Source organism: Gopherus flavomarginatus, chromosome 4 (genome assembly GCF_025201925.1).
Source record: "Gopherus flavomarginatus isolate rGopFla2 chromosome 4, rGopFla2.mat.asm, whole genome shotgun sequence".
Classification (NCBI taxonomy): Eukaryota; Metazoa; Chordata; order Testudines; family Testudinidae; genus Gopherus; species Gopherus flavomarginatus.
In genome coordinates this window covers 188,862,580-188,889,262 of record NC_066620.1, presented here as the reverse complement: position 1 = coordinate 188,889,262, position 26,683 = coordinate 188,862,580, and the positions used below count along the sequence as shown (strand labels likewise).

The 26,683-nt window shown below is 40.0% G+C and overlaps 1 protein-coding gene across 3 annotated transcripts; it reads left to right on the top strand.

Annotated features, from left to right (window-relative positions):
• Positions 1-236: 236 nt before the first annotated feature.
• E2F6 (E2F transcription factor 6) lies at positions 237-22,908 on the top strand. 3 transcript variants are annotated; one of them, XM_050951051.1, is made up of 7 exons: positions 237-440; positions 2,013-2,067; positions 9,475-9,691; positions 10,111-10,341; positions 10,950-11,103; positions 13,486-13,633; positions 18,307-22,908. In XM_050951051.1, the coding sequence occupies exons 2-5, from the start codon at positions 2,034-2,036 to the stop codon at positions 10,951-10,953; spliced, it is 486 nt and encodes a 161-aa protein (XP_050807008.1). In that variant the 5' UTR covers positions 237-440; positions 2,013-2,033; the 3' UTR covers positions 10,954-11,103; positions 13,486-13,633; positions 18,307-22,908. The 3 variants fall into 3 exon arrangements, with proteins under 3 accessions (XP_050807008.1, XP_050807007.1, XP_050807006.1); XM_050951050.1 differs by having other exon boundaries at positions 350-629; positions 9,475-9,685; XM_050951049.1 differs by having other exon boundaries at positions 350-629.
• Positions 22,909-26,683: the final 3,775 nt, after the last annotated feature.

Genomic DNA, 26,683 nt, shown 5'->3' with positions numbered 1-26,683 from the left:
GAGTCCCCACCGCGTCGGCCCAGCCTCCTGTCCCGCACCGGCCGCGAACACGAAGGGAGAGGGAGGGGTAACGTCCCCCAACGGCAGGCGAGCGCCTCCACCACAGGGCTGGCAAGACGGTTATGACGTCACGAAACGCTCCCTCTCGGAATTCACCGGCCCGCCACTCACGAACGCCGCAAGGAAGGGGCGGGGTTTGTGCAGCCAGTGTCACCGGTTCGCGGAGGCTTGTGGGTAAGGGAGGCCGGCCGCGGAGCCAGGCTGAGGGGCGAGAATGGGGGCTGTGGCGGGAGGCAGCGGCTTGCTGCACGAGGCGGCCGCGCCATGGACTGAGTGACACGGGGAGCCTCACACTGCCAGGAATCGCTTTTCCCGCCCAGCGGCCGCCGGCGTGGGGAGCGGATCACAGCGCAGCCGGGCCCTGCCTGCGCCTCCCAGAGGTGTGACGGGAGGCGGCGCTTGCCCAGACATGGACTCGCAGCTCTAGGTGGGCGGCGGCCTGTAAGCAGCGTCCCGGGCCGCGAGAGGCTTGACGCCGAGCGCTGGGCGGGGAGGAGAGGGGCCGAGCTAATATGGCCACCCCCGCCAAGGGGAAGAGCCTGAGGCCGCTGTACCCGGACACGCTGCGGGTGAGTGAGGGCGGGAAGTGGCTGGTGGCTGCGCGGCGCCCCGGCCCAGTCGCTCTCCTGCTCTCCGACCTGCTGAGAGCGCGGGGCACACCTGAGATGGGGGCGATGTCCGGCTTTTTCCACGCGCAGTAAATGACCCCCCCCAACACACACCCGGGCCCCTGGAAAAGGAAGGATGCGGCGGCATTGGCGTTAAAAATCTGAGTTCCCCCCAAAAGATGCTGTTCTTAGGTGTGCGGCTTAAATGACGTAGAGGGGTAGGGCGGCTGCCCGCTGCTGAGTGCTCTGCGCTCTCCGGGCGCCTTGGCCGCTGCTGCAGATAAACCGCTTCTTTCTCCCCGGGTTTGCTCTCAAAGGTTCTGCTGCGCTGATGATGTAGTGGGGTATCCGGGAGTGTGATTTAAAAACAAAAACTGTTAATTCGGAAATAAAAAGCTATATCTGTTTCAACTGGTGTGGAGCTTTAAAAACTCATTTTTATAAATCCTAAAACTTGGGCTAAATTTGACTCGATGCTTTCTTTTCTGAATTTTTCATGGGTTGGTAGCTGGAAATTTTAGCTGTTTCACTGGGGAAACTTTGATAAACGCCCTTGTTTTGTGGCATTACTTCAAGAGAAGTAGCAGGAAAAAGAGGAAGGCCTTCCAGAATCACTGTTGCAATGCCATTGCTCAGAAAACATCCAGGGTTAATACAAAATCTGCTACTAGCATAATCTGCCAGCCTGAGTTGAAGTCAAACTATTTGCATTGTAATTATATTGACCTGTGTTCTAAATTTATATAATCTATGTAATCGGCAATCAAGAAGTGAAGGGAGAGATGATCAAGGCATCCATTAATGCTTTCTGTGCAATGACTATGTGAGGAGTGAACCTTTAGCTCAGCTAAGCAGGAACATTCTCTCTCCTACCTGTGTGCTTCATAGCAACTACCTGTGTGGATCACCAGTCCTTTATCGCTCCTGATATCTGCAGTTGTGCTTGGAGTTGAGATTTGTGGGGTGTCTAGACTACTCACTCCTTCCACAAGTCTTTATGTTAATCCTTCATGGCTCAAGTGCCTGTGTCTGCTATTGGTTGGGAAAGGTTTGAGCTGGAGCACAATGAAAACTAGCCCAGTTATCAGTTTCACTCTACAGAGTTTCAATCCTGGGAGTGAAATCTAACCAGGTGATTAAATTTTCCCTTGGTTACACTTATGTAAAGCTATGAACAGTAGAAAAAACACTGAAGCTGTCTGAAGATTTAAGACAACTTATTTAACAAAAGCTTCCATTCTACAGAAGGAAAGCTAACCTTTACTCAGGAAAGCTTCTTCTTTGCCATATGTATATTTCATGTCTTATACTCACCTTTTTTTGTGTGTTGTTTTGTTTTTTTAGCCACCAAAAATCAACCTTAATATGGAAGATGAGGTACAGTTTGTGACAATGAGAAGTAAGTTCCTGAACTTCAGATTTAGAGATTTTTTTTTTCTCAAGGTTTATGCGGTTAGAGGAGGAGTTTGAATAAACTGCTGCTCTCTTCACAAACTTACTTCATGTATTTACCCAAAGAATGCTAGGCACTGTATACATACTTGCCTCCTTTTTTATTTATAATCTGTATAAAACAGAGAGAAGGATGGCATGGAGCAAAGTCAGGCAGTTGAGCAAGCAGTAATAATCAGCCCATCACTGACCATTTTGTTTTTCACTTCTGATCACTATAAGGAGATGGAGTATAAGTAGGGACCTACCAAATTCCTGGTCCATTTTGGTCAATTTCACAGTCATAGGACTTTTAAAATTGCGAATTTCATGATTTTAGGTATTTAAATCTGAAATGTCATGGTGATACAATTGTAGGGGTCCTGACCCAAAAAGGAGTTGTGGCGGGGATCACGGGGTTATTGTGAGGGGAGTTGGAGTACTGCTACCTTTACTTCTGCGCAGCTGCTGGTGGTGATGCTGCCTTCAGAGTGGGCAGCTGGAGAGTGGTGGCTGCTGGCTGGGAGCCAAGCTCTGAAGGGAGAGGCGCCACTAGCAGCTGTGCAGAAGTAAAGATAGCGTGGTATGGTATTGCCACCTTTACCTCTGTGCTGCAGTCTGCAGAGCTGGACCCTCTGTCAGCAACCGCCACTCTTCGACCGTTGAGCTCTGAAGGCAGCAGCACATAAGGGTGGCATGGTATGGTATTGCCAGCCGCATTACTTCTGTGCTGCTACTGGCGGGACGCTGCCTTCATAGCTGGGTGCCTGGCCAACAGCCGCCATTCTCCAGTTACCCAGCTCTGAAGGCAATGCAGAAATAAGGATGGCAATAATGCGAGACCACCCCCCCAAATAACCTTGGGAAACCCCCACCTTACAGAAGACATGCTGGAATGGAGCAGGGAAATGGGGCTACAAGCATATAAGGCCTGAGAGGAAAGGGATGACCAGTATGATCTGTAGTAGAACCCCGTTTATCCAGTCTAATTGGGACTGAACTGCCCTATCATATAATCAAAATTCCAGATAAACCAAAGAATGGGAAAATGTGATGCTGCAGCGCCATCTAGCTAGCCCTAGTAGAGATCACCTCTTTCTGCTTTATTTTGAAAACTTTGTTACATGCACTGCTTACTCTTTGTAGCAGATATCCCATTAATGTATACTTGGCTTTAAGTCTTGCATGTTTCAAAACAGTATTCTGAATTTATCCAGATAAACATAAGATTGAGTGAATTTTGAGCCTGTTTAGAGGGAGTTTTCACTAGTTATTAATATGAAATGATGCAAACTCCCAATTAATAAATCATCTAGCAAATTTAAGAACATAACGCCCATGCTGGGTCAGACCAATGGTCCACCTAGCCTAGTATCCTGACAGTGGCGAATGCCAGGTGCTTCAAAGGGAATGAACAGAATAGGCAAGCTTGGAGTGACCCAACTCCTGCCATCCACTCCCCACCTTTGACAGTGAGAGGCTAGGGACACCCACAACTAATAGCAGGGGTGGGCAAACTATGGCCCAGGGGCCGCATCCACTCCTTAAGGCGTTTTAATCCATCTCTCAAACTCCTGCCGAGGAGCAGTCTGGGGCTTGCCTTGCTCTGCGTGTGCCGTGGCTCCCAAAAGAAGCGGCATGTCCCCCCTCTGGCTCCTACGCATGGGGCAGATGGGGCTCCATATGCTGCCCATGCCCCAAGCACTGCCCTCACAGCTCCCATTGGCCGGGAACCATGGCCAGTGGGAGCTGCAGGGGCGGCGCCTGCGGACAGGGCAGTGCACAGAGCCACCTGGCCATGCCTCTGTGTAGGAGCCGGAGTAGGGACATGCTGCTGCTTCCAAGAGCTGCTTTTGAGGTGTGTGCCACCTGGATCCGTCTCCCACCCTCCAAACCCCTTGGTCCCAGCCCGGAGCACCCTCCTGCACCTCCAACTCCTCACCCCTAGCCCCACCCAAGAGCCCACATCTGCAGCAGGAGCCCTCACCCCTATTCCCAATTTCGTGAGCATTCATGACCCACCATACATTTTCCATACCCAGATGCGGTCCTCGGCCAAAAAGTTTGCTCACCCCTGACTAATAGCCATTGATGGATCTGTCCTCTATGAATGTATCTAATTCTTTTTTTTAACCCTGTTATAGTTTTGGCCTTCACATCATCCCCTGGCAATGAGTTCCACAGGTTGGCTGTATTGTGTAACGTAATATTTCCTTTTGTTTGTTTTAAATCTTGTTACCAGATTTGCCCTTTACTTTGAGGTATGCTCATTTATTAGGGCTACTCTTCTGGGGAGGAGGTTTCTATAATTCTATCAGTGTACTGCTTGTGTCACGTGTGATTTCATATGGAGCTCTACTTCTCCCTTCTGCAAGTTCCCTCCCAATGGAGCTATCCTGTGTTCCCTAAGGCTTGAGCAAAGTCTGAGCAGACCAGGTCAGTCAGCACTTTCAAGCTGATCCCTTATATGTCCCTGGACTGGGCCAAGCAGCCCTTTCAAGCTGTCACCCTTATATTCCACAAGTACCGCACTGGAGTAGAGTAAGCCTTAGCAGGCTGGGTCAAACAGCACTTCCAGGCTTCCACCCTTACAAGCCCCTGTACTCGGCGGACTGGGTGAAGCAGCACTTCCAAGTTGCCACCCTTATATGCCCCTGGACTCAGTAGTCTGGGTCGAGCAGCACTTCCAAGCTGCTACCCTCATATGTCACAGGTTCAGCATGTCCCTATCCCCACTTTTACATCACAATTGTACTGGTAGTAACCCACTTGATGAGCAAACCCCACAGCATTTTTGGGTGCTACAGGGATCTTTGGTGTTGCTGAAGAGTAAATGGGGAAGCTAGAAACACAGAAGAGTTAAGTTCAGAGAGAGAAGCAACCAGCTTAACCATAAAAGTTATTTATTGAATAATAGTGATAACTACACAAGGAGAGCCTAAACCAATATAACAGTTACATTATTAAAGGTTAATACCTGAGGTAGAAAAGAAAACAGAGAGAGGGATCTCACCGCTTCGTGAAGCTTGAACTGGTTGGGGTTCCCAAGTGATGGTGGTAGCTCAGGGTCCTGAGTGCTGGAGACTGGCAGAGCCCCTAGCACAATCAGTCAGGAGAAGATGAAATCCCAGTGGAACTGATGCAGAGTTGATCCATGCATCAGAACACTTAAACATAGGTAGGGGTTTCTGTAGAGAAACAACAATGGTTCACGGGAGAACACTAGATTTGTTTCTGGGTAAACTGATGACTCTGGTTTTCTTTAGGCTAGACATAGGAGCTGATCACTCTTCACTATGGATGATGTTTTCTTCCAGGGAGCTCACAATGCAATTAGGCAGCATCAGTATTTTGAATATCAATCAAGGATTCATTACTAGAATTGGTCTGATAACTGCTGAGCTGGGTGTATGCAGGTGTGGGTTCGTTAACATCTGGAGCAGAGATCCGCCATGATGCAGTGCTTCCCTACTTTTTTCTGGTCCCAAAGTTCAGTGTGGTTCTCTGTTCTCCATTCTGTATGCTAATAGAGATACCTTTCCCATCTTTCATGCAGATGAGTCTGGGAGAGTTGCCTTTGTTCTTGTCATCCTTGTCAGGAGGGGTCTAGGTGTGTCTCCCAACACCCTTTACTGCTCTCTGCAGATCTTTTCTCTGATCAGTTTTGGTTCAAGCAGAGATTGGTCGGGGGAGGCGGGTGTCTTTCATGAGTCAAACAGGCTGGATGCTTCGCACTGGTTCCTCAAGAACACAGAGCTGACTGGTATCAATCCGTTCCCTATTAATTTCATTGGACGAACCCTGGTTCTTGTGTTATGTGAAGGAATAAATAACACTTCCTTATTCACCTTCTCCACACTATTCATGAGTTTATAGATCTCCATCATGTCCTCCTAAGTAATTTCTTTTCCAGGCTGAAAAGTCCTAGTCTTATTAATATCTCCTTGTATGGAAGCTGTTCCATATCCTTAATAACTTTTGTTGCTCTTCTCTGTACCTTTTCCAGCTTTAATATCTTTTTGAGATGGGGCAACCAGAACTTCCAGGTGTGGACATACCATGGTTTTATATAGTGACATTACGATATTTTCTGTCTTACTATCTATCCCTTTCCTGGTGGTTCCTAACATTCTGTAATTTTTTTGACTGCTGCTGCACACTGAATGGATGTTTTCAGAGGAGTATCCACAATGACTCCCAAGATCTTTCTTGAGTGGTAGTAGCTAATTTAGACCCCATCATTTTATATATAGTTGAGTTTGTTTTCCAGTGTGCATTTCTTTGCATTTATCAACACTGAATTTCATCTTGTTGCCCAGTCACCCAGTTTTGTGAGATCTTTGTCACTCTTTGCAGTCTGCTTTGGACTTAACTATCTTAAGTAATTTTGTATCATCTGTCAAATTTGCCACCTCACTGTTGACTCCTTTTTCCAGATCATTTATGAATATGTTGAACAGCACTGATCCCAGTACAGATCCCTGGTGCATCCCACTACCTGTCTTCATTGTGAAAACTGGCCATTTATTCCTACCCTTTGTTTTCTATCTTTTAACCAGTTACTGATCCATGAGAGGGCCTTCCCTTTTATCCCATGACTGCTTAATTTCCTTAAGAACCTTTAGTGGGGGACTTTATCAAAAGCTTTGTGAAAGTCCAAGTACACTATAGCCACAGGTTCACTCTTTTCCACATGCTTGTTGACCTCCCCTCAAAGAATTTTAATAGATGGGTGAGATGTGATTTCCCTTTACAAAAGCCATGTTGACTCTTCCCCCAACAAATCATGTTCATCCCTGTGCCTCAGAATTCTGTTCTTTACTATAGTTTCAACCAATTTGCCTGGTACTGAAGTTGCCTATAATTGCAAGGATCCTTTTCTAAAAATTGGTGTCACATTCGCTATCCTCCAGTCATCTGGTGCAGAAGCTGATTTAAGTGATAGGTTACATACCTCAATAGTTCTGCAGTTTCAAATTTGAGTTCCTTCAAAACTCTTGCGTGAATACTATCTGGCCCTGGGGGCTTATTACCATTTAATTTATCAGTTTGTTTCAGAACCTCTTCTGACACATCAGCCTGGGACAATTCCTTAGATTTGTCACCTAAAAAGGTGCGGAAATCTCCCTTACGTCCTCTGCAATGAAGACTGATGCAAATAATTCATTTAGTTTCTCCACAATGGCCTTATCTTCCTTGAGTGCTCCCTTAGCACCTTGATCATCCAGTGACCCCACTGATTGTTTGGCAGGCTTTCTGCTTCTGCTGTACTTAAAATTTTTTTGGCTGTTTAGTTTAATTTGATGTGGTGACTGGATCTCTGCCGTTCTGATATATAAGATACACAACCTTACAGGAATGGTATAAAATACTATGAAGATGTCATGCAAACTAAAGACAGATGTGTCTCATTAATGCTGGAAAATTTCAGTTAAAAAATCTTAAGATTTATTAAGTCAGACCTGCAGCAGGCATAATCTTAACTGAATCAGTAACAGAAATTGGTAGCTTAATGGTACAAATTAAGGAATATATGGGACAAATTCTGGTATGAGTTGCATGGCATGCAACTCAATTGAAGTTAGTGAGCTGTGGGGAATTTAGTCCATAGGTTATAGTGGTTTGTTTGTTTGTTTTTATCAAATTTCAGGTGCTCTTGGGCTGTAAAACCTGGACTGGAGCGCACCCTATAGTGGTACAGTATTTGAAACTTCTGAACTATAGAGAGAACCAGTAAGAGAGCCTCTTAGGTCTATGGAGCACCTTTAGTGTTTTACAGATAGACTGAGGAAGGTCTTGATTCCATATACTCTCAAAGGACTCTTGGGCCCATAGAGTCTCATGTTGAACTCACTGAGAGTCTTCCTGCATGGATCCAATTACAGGATTGGGGATTTAGTTTGTTAGAATGATTCTGATGAGCCTAGCAAGCATTCTGCTGGGACTCCTTGGTTGTCTGGTTCTCAGTCTTGTAACGTGTTATGCATCCTGGGGTTCAGAACATGCAGCATTTGAATGGAATATGTACTCTAATATTTCACATTCGAATAAAACATTTCCAGTTAAATTGCAGGAATTAAAGACAGAGAAATGGCCAAAGTATAAGAGTACCTAGCAGTTTCTCAGTGTAAGTCTTCAGAACTTTTGATAGCTGCATGTGCAATATCCTCGAGCTCTGCACCTTTGATGTCTAAACAAAACTTTAAGGGTAAAAACAAGTTCTGCTTGGAAACACTTATGTGATTAATAACTGAATTGTTTTTAAACCATATTTCTATAAACTTAATCCAAGGATCAGAAATCATCTTAATAGTTTGCATAAGCTGGGTGTACACTAGGAGTGGTTCACTGGTATAGAAGTACTAGTATACTATACCAGCAAAGCACTCCTGTTGTGGACACAGTTATACAAGCAAAGCTGTGCTACATATTGGTAATGTGCAATTTTGCTGGTATGGCTGCATCTACACTACAGACTTCTGGCATAAGTGTGACCCCTGACCAATATAGCTGTGCTGACAGTCATCTGCAGTGTAGACATAAGCTTAGTTTAAACAACCTTTCTCACAGTCAGAAGCCAAACATTTCCAAATTAATTCCACTTCCCCTAAACAAACAAACAAAAAAATCACCTGAGAGAGACAAGTGGTTTTTTTTTAAATGCTTTCTGTAGTTTTCTGTGGTCAATGTCTGAATTAATCTTTCTTGAAAGATCAAAAGGCAGATGGAGTTCTTAAAAAGATTTTGTTCCTGATGTTTTGATTAAATGAAATGGAGGAGCAAATTAGCCAGTAATTGAATTTAAGTAAATTGTGGTAATTGATATTCATATAATTACAGCTGTTTGAAAACTGGGTGGTCTAGTTTACATTTTCCTTTGTGAACTTGTTAAATGGCTCCTATATGCAGACATAATAAGCAACTTTTAATTTTGTTATATTTAAGTGAGGGACCAGATGGCATAGGTAGGTGCCATTCAGACAGTCTTTTTATCTCTTGATTACAGGCTCGTAATTGGCAACAGGACTATTTTAAACAAAAGATATCATCATGGCTGTTTAGTAACCCACCAGTTTGTAAAATTACTTATACATATGTTCATATCAGAGTTGATATCCTTGTTGGAAGTCTAATGTCAAGAATTTAAAAGGCATGGAGGTACCTTTTTAACTTTCTAGATAAAACTTCTGCAAAATAATTAAGGCATATTGGATGGACAGCTTTCTTTATGACTTGTACTGATATAGAACAAAACTCCAACCTCCTGTGCTAATGTAACACTTCTCATAAGCATTGTATATTGGAAAATTATGACAATGCTTTGAACAGAGCTCCAAGGGTTAATATTAAATGATACAATGTCAAACCTTTACAGAAACCCTGAAAGTCACAAAGCCTCGTTTTGATGCATCCCTGGTTTACCTGACCCGAAAATTCATGGATCTTGTCAAAACTGCTCCAGATGGTGTTCTTGATTTGAATGAAGTAGCAACAACTCTGGGGGTACGAAAACGAAGAGTATATGACATCACCAATGTGTTGGATGGAATCCACCTAATTCAGAAAAGATCTAAGAACCTTATCCAGTGGGTGTGAGTTGGCTTTGAAATTTCTAACTTACATTTGCAAAAATAATACGGATGCTTTGTGTGATGTAGTTTGATCTAACTTTGACCTAATTGTGAACATGTGTTTTAGCTTCATTAGTGTTTCATAGTAACTTTCATAAATGAGATGGTACGGCCTCTTAAATTGCACTGTATAATTAATACAGTCTGTAATTATAGTATGCTTTTAACTTTTTAATATCAGGAAATGAAGCAATTGTGAAGATTTTTTTTAACTGACTACAAGAAACTAAAAATAATAGTTTGACCAAAAAGCTTTCAACATTTTAGCTATGCTTTTTTTAAAAGTTAGAAAATGTTTAAGTATTTTGCATTACAGTATAGACTTTATTTATAAATATAAGCTTTAAATAATGTTCTTGATAACTTTCATATTCTTTTAGAGGATCTGATCTCGATCAGATTGCTGGAAAGGCATCAGAGCAACAAAAGCTTAGAGATGAACTTTCTGATTTATCAGCAATGGAAGAAGCTCTGGATGAATTAATTAAAGACTGTGCTCACCAGTTGTTTGAATTAACAGATGATACTGAAAACACAAAATATCCTTTTAACTGCTGCACCAGTTACTTTGGCTACTGGCACCAAGCAGTTAGTGATGGAAATTTAGAATGGTAAGTACGAGGTGGGAGGGATAGCTCAGTGGTTTGAGCATTGGCCTGCTAAACCCAGGCTTGTGTGTTCAGTCCCTGAGGGAGCCATTTAGGGATCTGGGGAAAAAATCTGTCTGAGGATTGGTCCTGCTTTGAGCAGGGGGTTGGACTAGATGAAGTCCTTAGGTCCCTTCAAACCCTGATATTCTATGATTCATTGCCTTTTTCCTCATTCTTTAGTACAGGGCAAGTAAAAGAAACTTACATTTGCAGATATATGTCTATATAGAATAAACTGTAGAGGGTAAAAGTTGAAGGAGCAGTCTGAAAGAAACACTGTCACTATAGTAATTATGAATATTTACATTTAGTAGTCCTATCTCATAGGCAAGCTTTGACAAATGACAAGTAGTTTTGTAATTGAGACACGAACACCAAACATGAAAATTGGGAATATCGCCCAAGATTCTCATTCTATGCTTGCCTCTAGGCAGAAGGCTAACTAGAAAAAAATCTGGTGCTTAAATAAATTCATTTTCAGACAATAACCAGTGAAACTTGTCCATTCCTTGAAAGAGATCAGAAAGTAATTATCACATGTTAACAGCCATACCTTCTTCTTAAAACAGTTAACAGATTTCCTTATGGAATCCTTGACTTATGTGTACACTAGCTTATGTGACGTATCAAGATATTCATAGCATTAAGGCCTTTCAAGAACAGATTGTTATGGCAATCAAAGCTCCAGAAGAAACAAAACTAGAAATACCAGCTCCTAAAGAAGTAAGTATTGCTTTTCATCACTCTAAGGCAATTGCATTTTTAGAATTAGAGTTTGCAAGAAGAGCAGTTGATTTTTCACTTACAGAAATTAATATTGGTATTATATAATACTGGCATTCTTATCTGATACGTTTCATAAAACGAAGGTACTTGCTAAAATGTGTGGGGACAGCGTTTTCGCTTTTAAGATGGTGACTCTTATTGTCTAGACTAGGAAAATACTATATCATAGATTACCACTTGACTTTTGCTGGGGATGGAGGAGCATCTGTAACTGATGCCCAAGCTACCTCATTTGGCACTTGAGTTTGAGGGGGAATTGAATAAAGAAGCTTATACAGTACTTTGCAGGGTTTAGTACAAACTCCTAAGTATAAATAAATTGTAAAATCTAGGCAAGTGAGATCATTCTAGAATTTTGTCAGGAGAGGATTATTATATTTGCTAGTGAAAAGTGCCGGACATTTCACTCTGGTCGTTTTACTGTCCTGTTATATAGAAAGTCAGACTAGATGATCATAATGGTTCCTTCTGGCCTAAAAAAAAGACTTAGTTTATTTTTGTTACAAACTGCAAAAATATTGTGCCTTTGGGCATGTGTGTGTTTGCTGATTTCATCTGAAAATCCTTTATTCCAAGTTCTGAATAGAATAGACTATATGAAAGATGCATCTGTTTTTAACGGTGAAAAGGTGTAAAAAAGAAGCATTTGAAGCCCGAGTAGGAGAGAGAAAATTAAGGAAGTAAAGTATAACTTGTACACAAAACTATGTTAAAAAAAGATTAAGATGGCAAAATCAAGCATTGTTAAGAAATGTCACCTTTATGGTTCCTTATACAGCCAGAATTTGGTCCCCTTGTGCATAAGCATTGTGATCTTTAATTGTATGATCACATACTATTTTTCTCCACAGTGTGTCTATCTCAGTCAGTGCAAAGGATAGATGGTATTCACTTAAACCTTGCTCTGGAAACAGAATTATTAATTTTTCTGGGCTTTTCTAAGATGCTCATTGCTAAATTGCCTGAATGCTTCACAAATTAATTTATTTTAACAACATACCTTGAGATGAGGAGTCATAATTAACACCCCCCCCCCCATTTTACAGATGGAGAACTGAGGCACAGAGATTAAGTTTACAGGCATACACTACTACCCAATTTGAGATTCCTAGACCTGGTTTAACTTAACACTATATAGATCTTTATATGTTCAAAGCACAGCTCCTGTTGGCTTGGGTTGCAGCTCTGAGTATGCTGCACTTAAGCAAATCAGATCCCAGGGTGTCAAGTCAGGCAATCAAAAAAGAGGAGAACACAGTTAGTGATGATCTCTGACAAGCTTGGTCTCACTAACTTGCTTAGCATCAGGGAGCTACAGCTTCTCAAAGAACGTATTGCTTTGGCTATATTAAAAGTTTCTGGCAGTGTTTTTTTTCCCTACTTTCATTCGTGGAAACAGCTGTAAACTGCCTTGGCTGAAATTTTCCAAAATGATTCCTCCTGAGGTAGATGCCTAACATGGAAATTTTCAGCCTAAATGGTTGGTTAGGCACAGTTTTATAAGCAACTGAAAATGGGCTTATAATGGAAAGTTTCAGGCAACCTTACTAAGAGGTGCTAACAGCCCTGATTGAAATTGTTTAGAAAGCTAGAACAACATACTGTAAAATTTTCATGCATATTTGATTTTTTTCTATTACAATGCTCTTGTCTCTTTTGGGAAAAAATAGTTCTGGAACTTGTTTCCCTATAATGTTTATGCCTAATTCATTTTTTTGATTGATGTCTTGAGGTGATTTGGTGTCCTCTGCCTTTTGGTTCTTGAAAGCCCACTGCATTGCTGATATTATTTACTGGGGGCGTTGATATAGCAATTTATTAAATTTGTTCTGCCTTACTGATTGTGCTAAAAGTATAATTTGTGCCAGCACTGATTGTTTTGAGCTATTCAATTGTCACATTTACCCTAAACTCATCACTTTGGCTACCTCTGTTTTTAACAGTGTAATAAAATCCAGTCATTTGTCAACATGGCCTGTTGAACACGATCAGCTAAAGTAGTTCTTCACATTGGATAGACCCTTAACAAAACAAAACTCTTCTAATGCACAGAAATGTTCAGTTGCTTAATTACATTATTTAATCGATGTCATTCAATATGGCAGCTTCATAGGTAAACCTATCAATTTACCAGGAACTAAGGAACATTTAAATTGGCTTAATTAAAGTCTTTTAAAATTAAAATGTCCCTTCTATATCTGGACCTGTTCTTGTATGTTAGTTTGTGTTAAAATGTATGCAAAATACTTGAAGTAAAAATTAGTTTGGCTTAATCTATAAATTTCTTCTGATTTTCAATATATTAAATCTGTTTTACAGGATTGTATAGAAGTACGTATAAAGAGCACAAAGGGACCCATTGATGTATATTTATGTGAAGTGGAGCAAGATAACCCGGGTGCCAAAACTTTTGAAGATATGGATACTCTGACATCAGAAACTAAATCATCAGTACCTCTTGATGAAGGTATGAGAAATTTAAATGGAAGAAAGGCATTTATCAACATAAGACAAACTACTGTGAAATATGTATTGTATCATTCTGACAAATTGAGCAGGATAAACACTTCTAATCCCCCTGAAACTTGTGTAATTTTTAAAGTGGGCTAAATTCTCAGCATACAAAAAATATTTCAGAACCAACTTTAACCCTTGTTACTAGAGCTGGGCAAAATCTTTTGGATGAATAGTTTGTTTTCTGTTGACTTGAAACTGTTTTTTCAAACTTGACACACATTAATTGAATAGTTAAGTCCGAAAAAGTTTTGGGCTAGCTTCACAAGGGAACGTAGGTCCCATTCAGAAAACTGCTGGTGGTGAGTTCCTCCTTAAAACTTTTAGCCCAATGCTTAGGGCACTCATCAGGGATGTGGAAGACCTGGGTTCAGTTATCTCCATTTTTTGATATGGGGCAAGGATTTGGATTGGGTCTTCTGCCTCGCAGGATCGTGCCCTAACCACCAAGCTACGTTGTGTTCTGGGGCAAGCCTCTCTTCTCCTGTTGAAGCTGTTTCACTTTGTATAAAATGCTTGAGTCGGGGAAAGAGGGAGTGAACATAGCCTGGTGGTGTGAGTCCCCTAACTAGTGGGCAAAAGTTATAAGGAAGGCTGCTCCTCTTCGTGATGTTTAGTGAATCTAGCCCTCTAATATTGCTGGAAACAAAGCTTTTCAGGTCAAACATGTTTTGTTTATCCCAGAATGGACTTCTTGAGTCGCTGAAACTTTTTAGAATCTTTGGATTCATTTTGACTTAAACTAATTTTATTTTATTTTATTTTATTTACTTAAGGAACTCTGGGTGAACTGAAAAAAATCAGTTATTTGCTCTGCTCTACTTGTTACATATACATATTTGGATTTGTGTAACACTACTGTATAATATAATCTGGTGCCCTGTTCTGTGATTAGATGTAAAATGTCCTGCTACAGAATCTTACACAGTTGGCAAAACAGGAAAACTTGACAACTAACTCAATAGTTCACTTCAAGTGAGAGCATATATGTCTGGTCTGGTCTACACTACTCGTTTAAACTGATTTTAGCAGCGTTAAACCGATTTAACGCCGCACCCGTCCACACTGAGGCCCTTTATATCGCTATAAAGGGCTCTTTAAATCGGTTTCTGTACTCCTCCCCAACGAGAGGAGTAGCGCTAAAATTGGTATTACCATATCGGATTAGGATTAGTGTGGCCGCAAATCGACGGTATTGGCCTCCAGGCGGTATCCCACAGTGCACCACTGTGACTGCTCTGGACAGCAATCTCAACTCGGATGCAGTGGCCAGGTAAACAGGAAAAGCCCCGCGAACTTTTGAATTACATTTCCTGTTTGGCCAGCGTGGAGCTCTGATCAGCACGGGTGGCGATGCAGTCCCAAATCCAAAAAGAGCTCCAGCATGGACCGTACAGGAGATACTGGATCTAATCGCTGTATGGGGAGACATATCTGCTCTATCACAGCTCCGTTACAGAAGACGAAATGCCAAAGCGTTTGGAAAAAATCTCCAGGCTACACAGTGCTGCGTGACAAGCGTAACGGAAAGCCAAAGAATCAAATGGACGCTCATGGAGGGAGGGAAGGAGGGGGTACTGAGGACTACAGCTATCCCACAGTCCCCAGCAGTCTCCGAAAAGTATTTGCATTCTTGGCTGAGCTCCCAATGCTTGTAGGTTCAAACACATTGTCCGGCGTGGTTCAGGGAACAGCTCGTCAATTTACTCCCCCACCCCACGGGAAAGGAAAGGGAAAAATCGTTTCTTGACTTCTTTCAATATCACCCTATGTCTACTGAATGCTGCTGGTAGATGCGATGCTGCAGCAGTGAAGAGCAGTATCCACTCCTCTCCCCTGCCTAGTGGCAGATAGTGCAGTAGGACTGGTAGCTGTCCTTGTTATCAACCCGTGAGTGCTCCTGGCTGGTTTCAGGTGAGGCTGGCTGGAGGTGCCTGGGTGAAAATAGGAATGATTCTCAGTCATTCCCAGTAGATGGTACAGAACAGCTGGTAACTGCCCTCATCATAGCAACTGGGGGCAGAGCTCCATCAGCCCCCTCCCTCTCCTGTGTAAAGAAAAGATTCTGTCGTGCCTGCACTATCGTAGCAGCAGCATGCTAGGCTCCTCTCCCCTGCACAGCTTAGTGTCCTGCCTGGACTATCATAGCACTGGGAGGCTGCCTTCCGCTCAATTTATCTCACTAACAACTCACTGTTTCTTATTCCTGCATTCTTTATAATTTCATGACACAAATGGGGGGGGACACTGCCACGGTAGCCCAGGAAGGTTGGGGGAGGAGAGAAGCAACAGGTGAGGTTGTTGCAGGGGCACCCCTCATGAATGGCATGCAGCTCATCATTTCTGCAGGATCTAGCACAGAGCAGCTGTGCTCTCTGATACACTGGTTCTCTAGCACACTTGCCCCATATTCTAGGCAGGACTGACTCTATTTTTAGAAACCATAAAGGAGAGAGTGACTCAGGGAGTCATTCCCATTTTTGCCTTTGCACCCCTAGCCAACCTCAGTCAGGGGTACCCATGATAGTAACAGACAGTACAGAATGACAGATAACCAACATCTTATTGCTAATTTACACTGGCAGCAGATAGTACAGAACAACTGATAACCATCTCTGCTATCATGCAAAAGCAAATGAATGCTGCTGTGTAGCGCTGGAGTATCGCCTCTGTCAGCGGCATCCAGTACACATACGGTGACTGTAATTAAAAAAAAAAAAAGCTGAACGGGCTCCATGGTTGCCGTGCTATGGCGTCTGCCAGGGCAATCCAGGGAAAAAGGGCGCGAAATGATTGTCTGCTGTTGCTTTCCTGGAGGAAGGAATGACTGACATTTACCCAGAACCACCTGCGACAATGAATTTTAGCCCCATCAGCCACTGGGCTCTCAACCCAGAATTCTACGGGGCGGGGAGACTGCGGGAACTATGGGATAGCTACAGAATAGCTACCCACAGTGCAATGCTCCAGAAATCGACGCTAGCCTCGGACCATGGATGCACACCGCCGAATTAATGTGCTTAGTGTGGCCGCATGCACTCGACGTTATACAATCTGTTTTATAAAACCGGTTTATGAAAAATTGGAATAATCCCGTAGTGTAGACGTACCCTCTGTCTTCATCAGTAGAGATGCCAGATAACCAGTCATATGCAAGTTACTGCTGTCTGGAAGGAAACAAAACAGGATATGTAGTTTGGTCTGGGGAGTAGTTAAGTGACTTATTTTCAGCAGTGCTACTTGAAAAGCAGTAGTTACCCTTCCCCGCTGTACACTTAGATTTTTGTTTTTGTGCCACTTGTGGAATAGCAACATGGTGATGTGATTAGTCCATTTCTGACAGTCTGTGTGTTGACATAATCCTAATGCAATAGTTTTTCCTTATAAAGTTACCTCCTGTGTTTAGTGGAGCTAATACTAGAGGGATGAGTTAACCCTTTCCAAAAGTCGTTGTAAAGAGGACATAAATTTGTAACTTACAGTTTGTAGTTATAGAAAGTTAATTGTCTTCCACAGGGAGTGAAAAAATTTTTAAAAATAAAGGAGCCCAGGATTTCTGTAACTAGTGTGGGTATAAAACTGTGGATGACCCGTTCCTGTTTACTTGCCACAGCAATGCTCAATACAATCACTAACTTCCCTCAAAATTCTCATGTCTTGTACCTTTCTACATACATTACTCTCAGATTTCTTCTTAGGTGCCAAGGAAAAGAGGAATTGTGGAGTATTTCTATTACAAGATAACTTAAATTATTAATCAGCCATTCAAATTTTTTTTCAATGAGAGAGGATTCTAAAGTACACTTCTGATTTCAACCATGGCAATACTTAGCAACACGTCCTATTAGAACAAAAGGACTAGCAGCAAGGATTTCTGGGCTTAATTCCCTCCTCTGCTACTCATTCAATGTGGTGTTGGGCAAATCATGTAATCGCTACCTTTATTTATCCATCTTGCAAAATGAGTACAATAACTGGTGTGATGAGACTAAATATTTTGAATCTTTGAATATGACGTTAATATTTCTTTTTCTGTATCAACATTTCTCAGTGAAGTTTGGGAAACCTCTCTCAGCAGTTTAAGCTGTAAAGCACAGCATGAATTAGTTCATTATTTTACTTACATAAGCAGTCATGCTTCATGTTAGCAGTTCTTGTGTAACTACTGCTTGTCTCTATAAACTGTTCAAATGTAGGATCAGCTTTAACGAATAACACTTCTTGTATCTGCCTAGTTTGTTTTTCCCCCACTTCCTTGTTTTTGTGCCTATCAAGATTTACATGCTCTTTCATGTCACTTGACCACCTTTTTTTTTATTTCACTGGTTTAAATACCACTGTTCTAGCACCTCCCCACTCTTTGTTTTTCAGTATCAAAGGAGTGATCTTAACAGTATGGGGCAGTAGAACCATTTTATAGTGTCTTTTGGTACCCTGGAAGTCTTACACCTGAATTTTTAAAGGGCATGTGTGTGAAGTTTCTAGATCAGTGACTAGCACAAGAAGATCACATGTAGATGCAGTACTTCTTTTTTTGAATTCTACCATACCTTGGCTTTCATAAATATGAATGTTCCCTAAAAGAGAATAAATGTTTTGGTTACCTTTTTTTCACTTCCTTTCTAGAGTGAGATCCCCTAAATCAACTCGAAGGGTGAAGAACCATTAGAACGCCAAGTCCTGAGCAGATTATCATGAATATCTGCGCTGCAGAATTCCCTAAGAGAGCCACTTGGAACTATGAATATGCTGAACTTGTAATACTCTCAAATGTTTTTCAAACTTAAAATGGGAATAATTCAGTTGTTGAGGCTTTCACACGATTCTCTTCAATTGCTTCAGTCTAAAAGAAGGCAAATCAAGGAGCCGTTTTTAGTAGCTTTGTTTCTACACTTGTGCATAATCTGCAGTGTTTGGGGAAAATGGCCTTGTTTTTACTGTTTTTGTTAAATAATTTGAATGATAATAAATATGGACAAGAAATTACTTCAAAAAATGAAGATTCTTTAAAGCTACATCTGGAACAAAACATGATCCTGCAAGAATATAGGTAATAAAGAAATGCACTTTTAATTCTGAAGCTGCACTGTCACTAAACAGGATTGTTAAATATAACATTAGAATCAAGAACTGGAATACTGGAAGACTTTTCTTACCCATAAGGAGTATTAGACAAGTAAACATGAAAAAGTGAAGCTATGCCTTGCACTGTGTGGATGCTGTTTGCATCTAACTCAGTATGTAACTCTAGTGTGAACAATGAAGTTAAAGGCATGGCTTTTGTGTATATATCTATATCTTGTTTAGATAGTCACTGATGGAGATTGACAGAATGAATTGCACTTCTGCCTTTGTACAGCAAAAACTGAAATAAACTTGTAAATATAAAAAGTGGTCAGTCTAACAGTGTTAGTTGAACTTCATCTTGGCTTTCTCTTTAACAGTAAAAATTCATTAGGTGACATTTATGAACAGTATGAAATTGTTGTGTAAAAACGACTCGTAAATGGACAAGTATAATGTATTGAAACTGAGTTTGTTGATTAATTGCAGTTAACTCACGTGATTAACTCTCAAATTAGTCATGAATTAAAAAATCACGATTAATCATTTTAATTGCACTGTTAAACAATAGAATACCAGTTGAAATTTATTAAAGATTTTGGATATTTTTCTATATTTTCATATAGTATTCTGTGTTGTAATTGAGATCAAAGTATATTATTTTTTATTACAAATATTTGCACTGTAAAAATGATGAAAGAAATAATATTTTTCAATTCACCTCATACGAGTACTATAGTACAATCTCTTTATTGTGAAAATGCAACTTACAAATGTAGATTTATTTTTTTGTTCATAACTGCACTCAAACAAAACAATGTAAAACTTTAGAGGCTATGAGTCCACTCTGTGCTACTTGTTCAGCCAATCACTAAGACAAACAAGTTTGTTTACATTTACAGGAGATAACGCTGCCTGCTTCTTATTTACAACGTCATCAGAAAGTGAGAACCAGTGTTCTTGTGGCACTTCTGTACATGCCAGATATGCTAAATATGCATATGCTCCTTCATGCTTTAGCCACCATTCCAGAAGACATGCTTCCATGCTGATGACACTCGTTAAAAAAATACTGCATTAATTAAACTTGTGACTGAACTCCTTGGGAGAGAATTGTATGTCCCCTGCTCTGTTTTTCCCACTTCTGCCATATATTTCATGTTATAGCAGTCTTGGATGATGACTCAGCACACGTTTGTTTTAAGAACACTTTCAATGCAGATTTGACAAAACGCAAAGAAGGTACCAATGTGAGATTTCTAAAGATAGTTACAGCACTCGATCCCAGGTTTAAGAATCTGAAGTGCCTTTCAAAATCTGAGAGGGACGAGGTGTGGAGCATGATTTCAAAAGTTAAAAGAGCAACACTCCGATTCGGAAACTACAGAACCCGAACCAGGAAAAAAAAAAAATCAGCCTTCTGCTGGTGACATCTGACTCAGACAATGAAAATGTACATGCATCAGTCTGCACTGTTTTGGATTGTTATTGAGCAGAATCCATCATCAGCATGGACGCATGTCCTCTGCAATGGTGGTTGAAGCACGAAGGGGCATATGAATCTTTAGCGCATCTGGCAAATATCTTGTGATGCCGGCTACAACAGTGGCATGAGAAGACCTGTTCTCACTTTCAGGTGATACTGTAAACAAGAAGCGGGCAGCATTATCTCCTGCAAATGTAAATAAACCTGTTCGTTTGAGCGATTAGCTAAACAAGAAGTAGGATTGAGTGGACTTGCATTTTACATTGTTTTATTTTTGAATGCAGTTTTCTTTGTACATGATTCTACACTTGTAAGTTCAACTTTCATGATAAAGAGATTGCACTACAGTACTTGCATTATGTGAACTGAAAAATACTAGTTCTTGTTTTTCTACAGTGCAGATACTTGTAATCAAAAATAAAGCGAGTACTGTACACTTTGTATTTTGCGCTGCACTTGAAATCAATATATTTGAAAATGTAGAAAACATCAAAATATTTAAATAAATCGTATTATTATTGCAATTAATCGTGTGATTTTTTTAATCGCTTGACAGCCTAATTGAAACATTTTATTGTATAGGCACACTAATGACATAGCATCTAATATCAGAAGTTTATATATTGAGGCATCTTGACAGTGGTACATACCCAGTGATTGATGTGTAAATCTATCATTAATGGTTGTTGCATATGTCTTGACCTTAACTGTAACATACTGCTTCAAAAAGTAGAGCTGTCTTTTCATAATTTTACCATGCAAAAAGTTGCCTAACTTGGAACTGTTCTTTCAGCTGTAGCTGCAGTTTCCCTTTTTTTTCCTAAAACGTTTAACAAGGTACAAAGTGTTTTACACTACTGTCCCTCTGGGACTAGTTTTCCAAATGAGTTCATCTGTGCTATCAACAACATAAGTGTGGGACTCCCTATTGTTTTGATATAGGATAGATTGTGCTTGCATATCAAGATTTTTCTTTAAAATTATGCACGGGCAAATTAAACTTCCATCTATGATAGACTTAGTGTAATCAGTTTCTCAATTCAAAGGAAGGTCAAAAATAGAACTACCACTATGTTCTAACTGCTGAAATACTTTCCTATAGTTAAGTTCATTAAAGCCAATGTAAACTGGAGACTTCAGATAATCAGAAATTTTAAATACTGATGTTTTATACAGCTATTTTTTAAAACAAGTCAGCTTTCATTTTGTTAACAAACAGCAGAGAGTAGCTAACTCTAAATAGCTTCAATCCGACTAAATAAAGACCCCAAATTAATCCAGCTATATATAGTTCACCTACTGGACAAAGTTATTAAGCAGACCAGTACTTGTTTCAAGCAGCACTCAGATGTGTTGTATGTGATCTATCAACTTCCAGATCTAGGGAGATGGCTTAATGAATTCCAAATGGGACATCAGCATTATTGGTATCTCATTATCTTTCCTACTCTGTCTTCCTTTAGAACAGTGAACTGTACCATGGACTTCAATAGAAGCATTACTTAGGATTCATCTAAGGTTTAGAAAAAAATTGAGGTAAGCTTGCTGGCTTGGTTATAATATGGATTGGGAAGAAGCTTGTAAAGGGTCCGGAGCAAGCAAGTACTAAATGAGGCAAGAAATCCTAAAGCATCTGTGAGTAGAAAGATCATTATGTGGGTTTGGAGGAAGATATGCATTCTCAAGAAGTTGATCAGTAGACCTTAGATTAAATTGTTTGAGATGCAAGACCTCAGTGATGACAACTGGCAAAACATCCCTCCCTCTAGGTGGCAGACTTGTTTGCTTTTGGATGGAATAAGCAGTAATTTAATTAGCCTTTTCTAGGATCATTTCAACAGTTTGAACAATAGACTGTTTACTGTGAAATAAACACTTAAGATTTTATTAGCACAAGAGTGAGGTAACCTATATTTTGTGCAGTAGGATAGGGTCTTGAACTGGAGCTGTGCAGTCCTGTAACGTGGAATAATGAGCTGTAGAATATATTAAAGGGACACCATCTTACACACTTGTCAATATCTTTACCTGTTACAAGGAACATTGAAGATCACTATTAAAGGGGAAGTTTAGGAAGTTTTTCTTGTTATGCATTTAACAGCATTTTGTAGATAGTTTCCTTTTTTCACCTTTTAGTGGGCCTTTCAGACAGCAACAGATAGAGAAAAACCTTTAAACATAAGAAAATGTGATAAAACAACAAAATTGTGAGGGAAGCCTCGGGCCAGATGTAAATATGAAACTACGCTTAATTTGTTTTTACAATGGACTAGACTTGTCCCTGTATACTGACTTTAATGCATATTAAATATTTAAAAATAATGTGCACTCTAACCTCTATTGGTGGTTACACGGTACCTTTTTGTTAGTTGAATCTTTGTAACATTATCTAGTTATGCTAATGGAAGACCTTAACATATTGCAGATAATCATAGAGGTAAGCTAGCTAGTTGAATAAGCTTAGACTTGACAGTGCAGGAATAGATGTTCAATTATGTTCATCTTGAGTATTAGAAACTCTCATAAAAAGTAAATGTGTTGGGATACCTTAATAGAGGAAATAAAACTTTACTCCTGTGAGTATATATAATACAATGCATCTATTTGATTTTTCGTGTGTAAAGTGGTTATTGAAATTACTTTAGTCTTTTTATATAAAAATAAACCATTTTGCAACATGCGTGTCTCCATAATGTTCCTCCCTCAACTGTCTCCAGGTACTCTGCTTTCAATACATTAGGAACAGGTATGAGTTCTTTTACTCTTGCCTAAATTAGAATGATTGAGCATCTCTAATTGAAGTAGTCAGTGATAGCCATAACCAGAATTCATTATTATAAAATGTCCTGCTTCTGACTCCATAATTAGAGCAAGCCACATAACTGGCTAATTCAGACCTTATTTGGCATAATGAGAGAGAAGATAACTCCTGCGGAGTTTTGAATGTTTCAACACTTTTATTCACCAATAGGACCTGGTAGGGGGACAGTGTTTTGGAAGGTCTCTTTAAGGATGCAAGCTCTACATTTTGAATAAACTGTGTTTGCAAGGAGTTTATCCCACTTACAAAAAAGGTTGAGGTCAACTGGTATAAATCATGGCTTAGTTAGTCTATACTTGCAGTTTACAGTGGTGTAGTTATGCTGGGTGTCTGTTGTCAAATGTTCAATTGTGGCTAATCCTGAGTATGAACGAGGTCTGAGTTTCCTAGTAGCTTGAATCAGTTTTAAACTGTTTACATCTGAAATGAAGGTGCCCAGATCTGACACTATTAAAAAGGTATGTACTGTTACCTAAGCCATGATCTGCTATTCCTTTTTGGTCTCACATCTGATGTATAGCCAGTAATATATATATATTTTAAAATATGTTGAGGCCTAAATGACACAATATGGTATAGATACTGTATTGTTTCCATGTTGTGTACATAGTTTTCTAAACTTCACTAAACTTTCTAAGAGAGATCCTCCCTTCAACTGTGTATACTATCAAAATGTGGAACAGGAGGTCCTTTTACTTGCAAGGCATTGAAGTGAGGTAATTATATTTGTCACTTCAATTTAGATGAGAAAAATAGCTACATCTTTTGAAAAAAATGAAATGGCATAGTTCAGTACTTATTTTAAAGAACTATTTGGGCCTTAGTTTCTACCTTCCTCACTTATAGGGAGAGCTTTAGCCCAAGTGCACACATACAAAGAGCTGTTCTAGCCCTTGGAAGACATACCATCTTACTAGACGCATGCAAATCCTGGAAAAGTGAGAGAGATTTTCAGTGGCATCTACATGAAGGAGGATTTTATGTGTTGGGTTAGGAGAGAGACAGGGATGTAGTAAAACCATTACTTTTAGTATTAGACACATGAACTGTCGTGCTATAAACTGATAGTTATTTTCTGAAATTCTGGTTCTGAGAGTTGTAAGCTGTACTCTAGCTTTTTCTAATATCTATTCAAAAATGTCAAATAAATATTGCAAATGAGTTGACTTAGGATATTTTTTCTTTCTTTATATTTATCTCCCAATAAGGAAATGCTCCACCAAACCTTCCTGATCATTCAGAAGCCATGACAGTACTCATCTACGATGTTAGGCACTGTACAAACCATTGAACTGGCTGTCAGTGTGAGGTCTGTCTCTTAAGACTTGAACCAAAATTTCCATTAGTCATCATCAGTGGTAGCAGAACTTCCTCTTTGTGGGCCTTCAGGCACTAACAAAAGAAAATAACAGCCATCCTATAGTTCCATCCGCTTTGCTGAAGAAGCATGCATAGAACTGAAGCCTATAAGACTCAGGGTTTTTTCTATTTTTGAGTTTTACACTGATGCCACTCACCACAATTGCTATATGCCAAGTTAAATTCCCTGTAATTAATGGTGGTAACAAAGAATGCTGAGAAATAAACTATTTTCAGCAAGATTCTGTAAGCCTGACAGAGTGATTTGATCTTGAAGCTGCGAATCTCAGGAATAATGGTGTATTTCTACTGGAACTGTGTATCTGACATGGTTTCTCCATTGAGTGGCAGGAGATTGCTTTTGAGGCAAGTGCCTGATGTAGTCTCTAACCATTAAAAGATTGTGGCTTCACTACAGGAATAAGTATATAACGCGCTCAAAGTGAGAAGTTACTGGAGCTGAAGATGTGCATTCTTAGCACATCTGAAGTTACAACAAGCACTTCTGAAGTAAAACAAACTGATCCTAGTCCAGCAGTCCTCAGGTGGGGAAAATCCCTCTCAAAGTCAATAGGAGGTTTGCCTTAATCCGAATACATTGTTTACTGTGACTAGATTAAAAAGTTTATTATAAATAACACAAGAAAACCATTTAGTTTGAAGCTCTGATCTACTTTATTAAATATATTATCAACAAAAAGAATCCTGGTAATGGTCCATTACTAGATGGAAATGTAGAATTATTAGTAGTAGTGCAGAAAAGGCAAAAGTATTCAATAAATATTTCTGTTGTATTTGGGGAGGAGGGGAAAGAGGATATAGTCTCCACACGGCAAAGATAACACTCTTTCCATTCCATTAGTAGCTCTGGAGGATGTTAAACTACTAAAGTTAGTAATTTTTAATTCAGCAGGTCCAGGTAACTTGTATCCAAGAGTTTTAAAAGAATTGGCTGAGAATCTCTCTGATTTCCAATAAGTCTTGGAGTACTAAGGAAGTTCTAGAAGATTGGTAGAGAGCTGGTGTTAGCCAATTTTATTAAAACAAGGTAAATAGGCTATAATTACTCAGGTCATCCCATCAGCCTGGCATCCCTCCTGGGCAAGATAATGAAGCAGCTGATACAGGACTTAATTAATAAAGAATTAAAGGAGGGTAATATAATTAATGTATATCAACATGGGTTTATGGACAATGGAGCCTGTCAAACTAACATGATATCTTTTTTATGAGATTACAAGTTTGGTTGATAAAGGTAACAGTATGACTTCTGAAAGGCATTTGACTTGGTACTTAGTACTTTTTGTCTAAAAAGCTAGAACAATATAAAATTAACATGGCACACATTAAAAATTAAAAACTGGCTAATTGATAGACCTCAAAATGTAATTGTAAACAAGGAATCATTATCAAGCAGGTGTGTTTCCATGGTGTCCCACAGGGATCAGTTCTTGGCCATGTTATTTAACATTTATATCAATAACCTGGAAGAAAACAGAAAATCATCAGTGATAAAGTTTGCAGATGATACAAAAATTAGGGAAGTGGTAAATATTGAAGAGAATAGAACACTGATTCAGAGCAATCTGGATCGCTCAGTAAACTGTGTGCAAGCAAACAATATGTGTTTTAATACTGCTAAATGGAAATGTATACATCTAGGAACAAACAATGTAGGCCACAGTTACGGAATGGAGGACTCTATTCTCAGAAGCAGTGACTCTAAAAAAAATTTGAGTTGAATATCTGAGTGGTGGATAATCAATTGAACATGAGCTCCCAGTGCAATACTGTGGCAAAAAGAGCTAATGCAATCCTGGGATGCATAAACCGGGGAGCTGGAGTAGGAATAGAGAGGTTATTTGGCACTGGTGCAACAGCTGCTGGAATACTGTGTCCAGTTCTGATACTCACAATTCAAGAAGGATGTTGACAAACTGGAGCAGGTTCACAGAAGAGCCATGAGGATGATTAAACAATTATAAAATATGCCTTATAGTGATAGATTCAAAGAACTCAATCTATTTAGCTTAATAAAGAGAAAATTAAGGGGTAACTTGATTGCCGTCTATAAGTACCTACAGGGGGAAACAATATTTGATAATGGGCTTTTCAATGTAGCAGAGAAACATATAACAGGAACCAATGGCTGGAAGCTGAAGCTAGACAGATTCAGACTGGAAATAATGCGTAATTTTTTAATAGTAAGGGTAATTAGTTTTTAGAATAATTTAATAAGGGTTTCAGCCGTGTTAGAAGAAGTGAGCTGTAGC

Coding starts and splice junctions, on each gene's coding strand:
- E2F6 (XM_050951049.1), top strand. CDS start 573: ATGGCCACCCCCGCCAAGGGGAAGAGCCTGAGGCCGCTGTACCCGGAC. Junction 2,068..9,474: donor ACAGTTTGTGACAATGAGAA/GTAAGTTCCTGA, acceptor AAACCTTTACAG/AAACCCTGAAAGTCACAAAG. Junction 9,692..10,110: donor AAGAACCTTATCCAGTGGGT/GTGAGTTGGCTT, acceptor ATATTCTTTTAG/AGGATCTGATCTCGATCAGA.